General features: G+C 39.8%; 1 protein-coding gene across 1 annotated transcript in view; it reads right to left on the bottom strand.

The window, feature by feature from the left end:
- The window catches only part of IFT43 (intraflagellar transport 43), a 121,136-nt gene extending 113,832 nt beyond the window's left edge, over positions 1–7,304 (bottom strand). The window contains exons 1-2 of the mRNA XM_044664953.1: positions 7,234–7,304; positions 2,716–2,808 (exon numbers count right to left, since the gene is read on the bottom strand). Coding sequence (XP_044520888.1) covers positions 2,716–2,808; positions 7,234–7,287 — 147 coding nt within the window. The 5' untranslated portion in view covers positions 7,288–7,304. The remainder of the gene's footprint in view (positions 1–2,715; positions 2,809–7,233) is intronic.
- Between the last annotated feature and the right edge of the window lie 432 nt (positions 7,305–7,736).

Here is a 7,736-nt window from a genome sequence, read left to right as displayed (position 1 = left end):
GGCAGCTGGGTAGCTCAGTGGAGTGAGAGTCAGGCCTAGAGACAGGAGGTCCTAGGTTCAAACCCGGCCTCAGCCACTTCCCAGCTGTGTGACCCTGGGCAAGTCACTTGAACCCCATTGCCCACCCTTACCAATCTTCCACCTATGAGACAATACACTGAAGTACAAGGGTTTAAAAAACAAACAAAAAAAAAACTTAAAAAAAAAAAGAAGGGGAGGGAAAGGCATAAGCATTTATATAAGGCCTAGTACACGTCAAGCATTACATGTCTTCAGTCTTGGAATTGATACTAAGATAGAAGAAAAAGGTTTTTTAGAAGAAAGAAAAGGGATAAAGAGTGCCTAGAAGACAGGCAGAAGACAACAAAAATGTGGATAGGATGATGTGGACAGGTGAAGGGTAGCTAACAGAAGAGCAAACTGAATATTGAAGGTGTCAGAGGGTCTCCAAGCAGCAAAAGAAATCAAGGTGCATTCATCCAATTCCCCCTAACTCCTAGCTCTATGTGTCAAGAGGCTTGAGCAAAGGAGCAAGTAGCACTAGAAAAGGTGGCCAAAAAGGGAAGGTGACCCACAAGGGAGGAGAGTCCTTCAGAAAATAAAATCTAACCAGAAGAAATACAAGAAGGCATTTCTTTCCATTCCTTTGGCAAAACAGGAGTTGTGGGTGGAGAGTCAACTGGTGTAGAATAATGGATAGGATGTCAGCTTCATTTAATGATCTGATTGATTTTGATGATTTTTTTACTCTCTCTCTCTTTCTTTCAAAAATTCTTTATTATAAGTAATGGTTCTCCAGGAGGCAAAAGGGTATGCAGTCCAAAAAGGTTATCAGTAAAAATTTTTATAGAAAAAAAATTTTTTTAAATACTTACCTTCAATCTTAGGATCAATACTGTCTATTGGTTCTAAGGCAGAAGAGCTGTAAGGGCTAGGCAATGGGGGTTAAATGACTCATGCAGGGTCACAACAGCTAAGAAGTGTCTGAGGTCATATTTGAATTCAGGACCTCCCATCACTGGGCCTGGCTCTCAATCTACTAAGCTACTTAGTTCCCCCTGAAATTACTTTTAAAATATAAAATATATTTTTTACAATTTATTTTTACTTTATAAAAAAAAGATGAGCATTGAGAAGACTCAGACCCTATAATGAGTCAAGACTGGTAAAAAACATTAAGATAAGCAGGATGCAAACAATTAATAAGCTCAGGACAGACACTAGTCAGTTTTGGTCTTGGTTGTTGCTGTTGTTAGCTTGTTGTTGTTGTTGTTGCTGTTGTTAGAATTTGGGTGTCCCATTTGGGTTTTTCTTGGCAAAGATACTGGAATGGTTTGCCATGTCCTTCTCCAGCTCATTTACAGATGATACAAGCAAACAGTGTTAAGATTGCCCAAGATCACAGTTAGAAAGCATCTGAAGCTGGATTTGAACATGGGACTCCCTGACTTCAGGCATGGCACATTTCCCACTACACCAACTAGCTATCCCAATTAATTCCTTGCCTTGGTGAAAGACAACAGAAAGAGTTGGCTTTTTTTTTTAAAAAAACCCTTACTTTCTATCTTAGAATCAATCCAGTGATCCCTCATCTATCATGGGAGTTATGTTGCAGAGACCCCCAACATAGGTGGAAATCCTCAAAGTAGCAGCATTATATTTATTTTATTATTTATATGTATTTTAAGGTTTTATAAATTCTTCCCACTCTCCTATTAACCTTCTTCACACTCTTATTAACCTTTCCCACACTCTTATAAATACAGAGCTAATCAGTGCTGAGGATACAGAACCTGAGGATATACAGCCCTGTGGCTGTGGTTGGTCACTTTTCATTCCATCAGCCAATACAGGCAAACTTGCACAGGCCATAGTGGCATACTGCATTTCCATTGTTATAGTATGGTATTCATCCACAAAATCCCACAATATAGTGAGAACTCTATGATACAGAATTAAATATATTTTTAAATAACCCATGAAGTTGCAATAAGAGATAGAAAGAGTGAGGGACAACTGTACTAAGTATCAGTTCCAAGGCAGAAGAGCAGTAAGGGCTAGGCAATGGCGGTTAAGTGACTTGCCCAGGGTCACACAGCTAGGAAATGTCTGAGGCCACAGTTGAACCCAGGAACTCCCATCTCCGGACCTGGCTCTCTATCCTTTGAACAACTGGCTGCTTTCTTTAAAAAGCAGAGCTTTAAAAAGAAGAGCTTTCTTTAAAAAGCTATATTGAGAATAAGAATAAAGAAGATACAGTCCTGTTACCTGAGGAGGATAATATGTTAATGGTCAGTGGACAAAATACAGAAACAAATTAAGTCAACCTCACTTTGTCATCAAATATTCGTTAGGCAGCTTTTACAGGCAAAGCACCATGCTGGATGCTCAGAGATGCAGTGTTTAGTTCAAACATTGTCCTTGCCCTCATGGTGTTTATAGGATTCCTCCTTCACTTTCTGAGCAGAAATCAAATATCTATGACAGGAATGCCCAAAGCAAGGGAGGTGCATAGAATGGTAACAGGAAAAACCTAGGGGATGTTTTATATAAAACAAGAGGAACAAAGGAAGCCCTAGAAAGAAAATCAGAAGACCTGGGTTTGAAACCTTGTTCTGCCACTGATGTGCTATGTAGCACACAAGTTCCTTCACCAGTTAACCTCCAAAGGTCCCTTTTAGCCCTAAAATTCCTTTTGTGTCTCTAGGTACCTACCTCTCCTGGTAAAGGCAAAGAAGGATTTTTCTTAGGAAGCTGATTCTCCACTGGAGGTGTCTCCTGATGAGCTCGTCGACCCATTTTTGCTCCCTATTAAAAAACAAAAAAGAGAGGGAAGTCAGTTACTTTCAAAAGGACTTGTAGGGTGAGAAATCTGGAAATGGCTAGGAGGACTGAATAAGAAAGATCTAATTTGATTAGCACTGGCATTCTTTATGTATACCCTTAAAGCAAGTGACTGGGGCACACCCAGAAATGTTAGATGGCTCTGTGGCTCAGTGGATTGCAAGCCAAGTCTAGAGGGGGGAGGTCTAAATTTGACTTCAGATACTTCATAGCTGTATGATCCTGGGCAAGTCACTTAACTCCAATGGTCTAGGCTTTACTGCTCTTCTGCCTTGGAACTGATGCCTGTATTCATTCTAAAACAGAAAGTTAGGGTTTAAAAAATAAAGTGCAGGCCTTGGCATCAGGAAGACTTCTTTTCCTGGGTTCAAATTTGACCTCAGACACTTCCTATCTGGGTGACCCTGGACAAGTAATTTAACCCTGTTTGCTTCAGTTTCCTCATCTGTAAAAATAAACTGGAGAAGGAAATGGCAAAGCACTCCATGATCTTTGCCAGAAAACCCCAAATGGAGTTATAAAGAGTGGGATAAGACAGAAACAATTCAACAATAACAATAACAAAGGGTACACTCTATTTTGTAGCACAGCAGGAAACTGATTCATTCTCATGAGCTTTACCACAAGAGTCACAAAGACTACAGTAGTTCAACTCACTCCACTAAAGCCAAAAAGAGTTTCTGGGGTACACATCTTATAATACAACTTGGGGAAAAGAGATGAAAAAGGACCCCATACCTAATCAAAGGTTTTTCAGGAAACCAAATTTCTAAGCTGCAACTTGGCTTGAGAATAGTTACCACAATATTGTTGGAAAGCAGGTTTTCTAAATTATGTGGCAGCCTACACCAGAGAAATAACAGATGGCAGTTGTTTTGTCTTGTACCCTATTTGGATTTGCATTTAACGGCATCATCCAAGGGAGACTATTGTGAGAATTTTAAGACAACTCAGTGCTTTGAAGTCAGGGCATTATTCTGGATCTCAAATCCAACATTTTCAGGTGTTGGCCAAAGTTCTTTTGCTGTAGAAGCTCAGCGTCCCAGAGATTATTTTCAAGGGTATAAACTGAACTTGGCCAAGTCAGACAAAATTTATATGAAGTACCAAGAACTAGTGATCTGTCTACATCCAGAAGAATCAGGCAGGCTCTTTGCAAGGTTTTTACATCATTTTAAAATCCTGAGCTTTTCTGTTTGTCTCAGGACCTAAAATAACAACACCCTAGGTGCAGTTTTCTAAATTTCAATACACTTTTTAATGACAAAGCTATAGGGTTGACCCAGGAGTCAGGAAGACTGGTTCATGTTCTGCCTCTGAGACAAACCGGCTGTGTGACATTGGGCAGGTTACTTAAATTCTCAGTGCCCCAGCCAGCCTTCCTGTGGAGTTTTTGGTGTTTTTTTTATTTTTAATGTATTTTGGTCATTTTACCAAATGATATTAAATAGTTTAAAGTTCAACTATTAAACAGAACTTTGAATGGTGGAAAACACAAGATAGTATATCATCTTACTTCAATGCTTTTCTTTAAAATCACAATTCTAGTCCAAATATATATAACATACATATTTTTATATATTACAAAACAGCCTTAGGAAGAGCTGAACATCTTTTCCACAGTCCTTAAGATATTTAATACAGAACTGAAAAACTGTCTAATAGAAACAACGGTGAGTCTTCACAGTTGTGATTTTAGCAGCCAAAGCTGATTGATGGGACTGAAGCATATACAACTGTCTTCATTGGTTCAGTTGTTTTTTTTTAATCCAATAAATGTGCTCTTTAATGTTCTTTTCAGTTTGTTTTTAAAACGGATGTTCATCCTAAATACTTGTTTAAAATTGTATAAAGACTTTATGTTGCCCTTTTCCCTTAAGGATTATTATTGAGAGAAAGTAAGGAGTTATTAAAAACACACACACACACACACACACACACACACACACACACACACACACACACACACACACACCNACACACACACACACACACACACACACACACACACACACACACACACATACACACACACCAGATACCTAAGTGGCACAGTGGATAAAGCACCAAGCCTGGATTCAGGAGAACTAGGGTTTGAATCCTTCCTAGCTATATGATTCTGGTCAAGTCACTCAATCCCAACTGCCTAGGCCTTTCCCTTCTGTCTTAGAGTTGTTACTAAGACTGAAAATAAAGGTTAAAAAATTTAAAAAAAAGTATTTTAGGCTTTATAAAGACTTGGTATAACTGTGATCTTATTTAGAAAGATCACAAACTCTTTAAACCCTTAACTTTTGTTAAAGAATTAATACTAAGTATGGATTCTAAGGGGGAAAAGCGGTAAAGATTTGATAACTGGGGTTAAATGACTTACCCAGGGTTACACAGCTAGAAAGTACCTGAAGCCACATTTGGCTCTCTATTCACTGAGTCACCTAATTGCTCCTATCACAAACTCTTAACCTTTGGTGAAAAATATGCCACCATTGTCATTGCTAAAAGATACAGAGTGAACTTGCAAGGCCTATGGAATGTACTACTGTTGCAATTCAGTTGGTCAATGAGACAAGGAAAATGTAAATCACATTTACTAATGTGTACTAATACACATGCTATGGAGGCCAACGAATACCATCAACACATCTCCACTGAATCTTTCCACTACAGGCATTGAGTGGTACAGAGGATAGAGCATTAAGCCTACAGTCAGGAAGATTTGTTTTCAAATCCTGCCTCAGATATATAGCTGTGTCACCTTGGGCAAGTCATTTAATTGTTGTTTGCTTTAGTTCTTTAATTGTAAAATGGGGATAATAACACTATCCCCCTCCCAGGGTTGTTGTGAGGAACAAATAAGATATTCATAAAGTGCCTAGGACAGAATATTTAATAGTCTGATATTTAATGTTTATTCTCTTCCCTCACTATGAATGAGGATTTTGCAATGAGCTGCCCTTGAAACAAAACTGTTCAACCCTTTGGTGAATCTAATTTCAAGTAACTATGATAACAAGTGCAAGAGGAAGAAGAGAATGCCCTTTGTATCAACTTCTGTAATTTAAAAAAAAAAGTGAAATTCCAAATACTGGTCCAAGTCTAAGCCTTGACTTTAACCATATAGAGCTCAGGTATAGTCTAATTTAGAGGTAGTTTTGCCCTTGTGATTTATGTGAAATATCAGTTTACTGGTGGATTTCAGAAGTAGAGAAAGTCTCTCATATATATGTATATACATATCTACATATGCCTTCAAATATATATAAAGTTTTAATCCGGGCAAGTCAACCACTACAAGAGCCTCCATTGATAACATGACAGATGTTCTCGGGTTGGTTTAAGCCTCCTTTAATCTAGTCTCAAAATGTGGTTCCAGTGAAATCTTTTAAGAGCTCCAAAAGGTCAAAATTCTTTTTGTACTAATACTAAGATATTATTTGCCTATTAAAATGCTCCATCTTTTCTAACTACTTATCTGTGTGAATACAGATTTTCTCCAGACTTCAACTAAATTAACATATCACAACAGGCAACAGAATCTAGCTGTCTTCTGTGAAGTCAAACATTAAAGAGGTAAAACAGGTAAAACAATGCTACTCCTCAATTTTTTATTTTGGAAAACGATTTTCCATAAAATGTCACTTTCATTAACATATATTAGTGTATTCTTATTTTTAAATAAATCAATATTTTAAAATTTTATCAGCTTTGGTTTCTAATATGGTAAAATGTCATTAGAAACGACTCACTTAAACTACAGCTCTTTAGGCATTACGAACAATTTTTTGAAAGTGTAAAGAGGTCCTGAGATCATACAGTTTGAGAACTGATACCCTAATCCAAACCCATCAGTTTTGCAGATGAGGAAACGGGGATTGGGGAGCAGAAAAGTTTCCTAAAGTGACTTGCGTCTCAGATCAGTCTCATGGCCCCCAATCTGACTCTCCTCCCTCTCTGCCAGCTGCCTCCTTCTAGGCCAGAGGTTCTTAATCAAGGGTTCTTGTACAGATTTCGGGGGTCCGTGAACTTGGTTAGGGGACCGGGTCTTTATTTCAATATAATTGGTTTCCTTTGCCATTCTATGTATTTTATTTTAAGCATTTAAGAAACTTTATTCTGTGAAGGGGTCCAGAGGCTTCCCCATACTGCCCAGGGGTCCAGACACAAAGAAGGTCAAGGTTAAGGACCTCTGCCTCTACTTCCTGACTCTGCGCTCTCCCAAAGGTCCCGTCTGATGCTGCCCGGCCACCCAAGTTCAGCCGGAGGCGCTGGCCAGGTCCGGTCTCTCCGGCGTTCCCTTCTCCCCAAACGGGAGAAGCCAGGAGGGGAGGCCTGGCCAGTACCAGGCTGAGTCGCTGCCGCCCAACCCTCCCCACCCGACCCCGTCCTCACAGAAGAGGCTGATCCGCGGCGCCTCTCCTCGTTGAGCTCCAACACATCGTCCATTGCCACGGCTGCTGACGTAGCTTCCGGGAGCCCTGGCTTCCTGATCGCGTCCCTAGCAACCGGCTCCTCCCCCTACCCACCTCACTATTAAAGGGACCACGGCCTATTTTCAAGGCTTTTGGGTGACCACTGAGGGAGCGAGAAAAGAGCGGGATAAAGAGAGAGGAAGGGAGGATAAGGAAGGGGGTGGTGTGGGGGAAGAGAGAGAGAAGGGAAAGGAGGAAGAAAGAGGTAAAGGAGGGGGAAGGAAGAAAGGGACAGAGAAGTGGAGTGACATTTCTGTTAGTCCTAGCTATGTAACACTTTAGGGAATTATGCCCATCCCCAGAGAAATAGACTTTTCTGCTCCTACTCTGATTCTAGTTATTGCCTCAGACATTTTCTCCCACTAAAAGCCACTGAATTTTTTTTCCTGTGGGATTTGAATGAGTATCTAAGGTCACAGGATC

Source organism: Gracilinanus agilis, chromosome 2, assembly GCF_016433145.1.
Source record: "Gracilinanus agilis isolate LMUSP501 chromosome 2, AgileGrace, whole genome shotgun sequence".
In the NCBI taxonomy this organism is placed as follows: Eukaryota; Metazoa; Chordata; class Mammalia; order Didelphimorphia; family Didelphidae; genus Gracilinanus; species Gracilinanus agilis.
The sequence above is the reverse complement of the archived record's forward strand: the minus strand, read 5'-3'. Positions and strand labels throughout refer to the sequence as shown.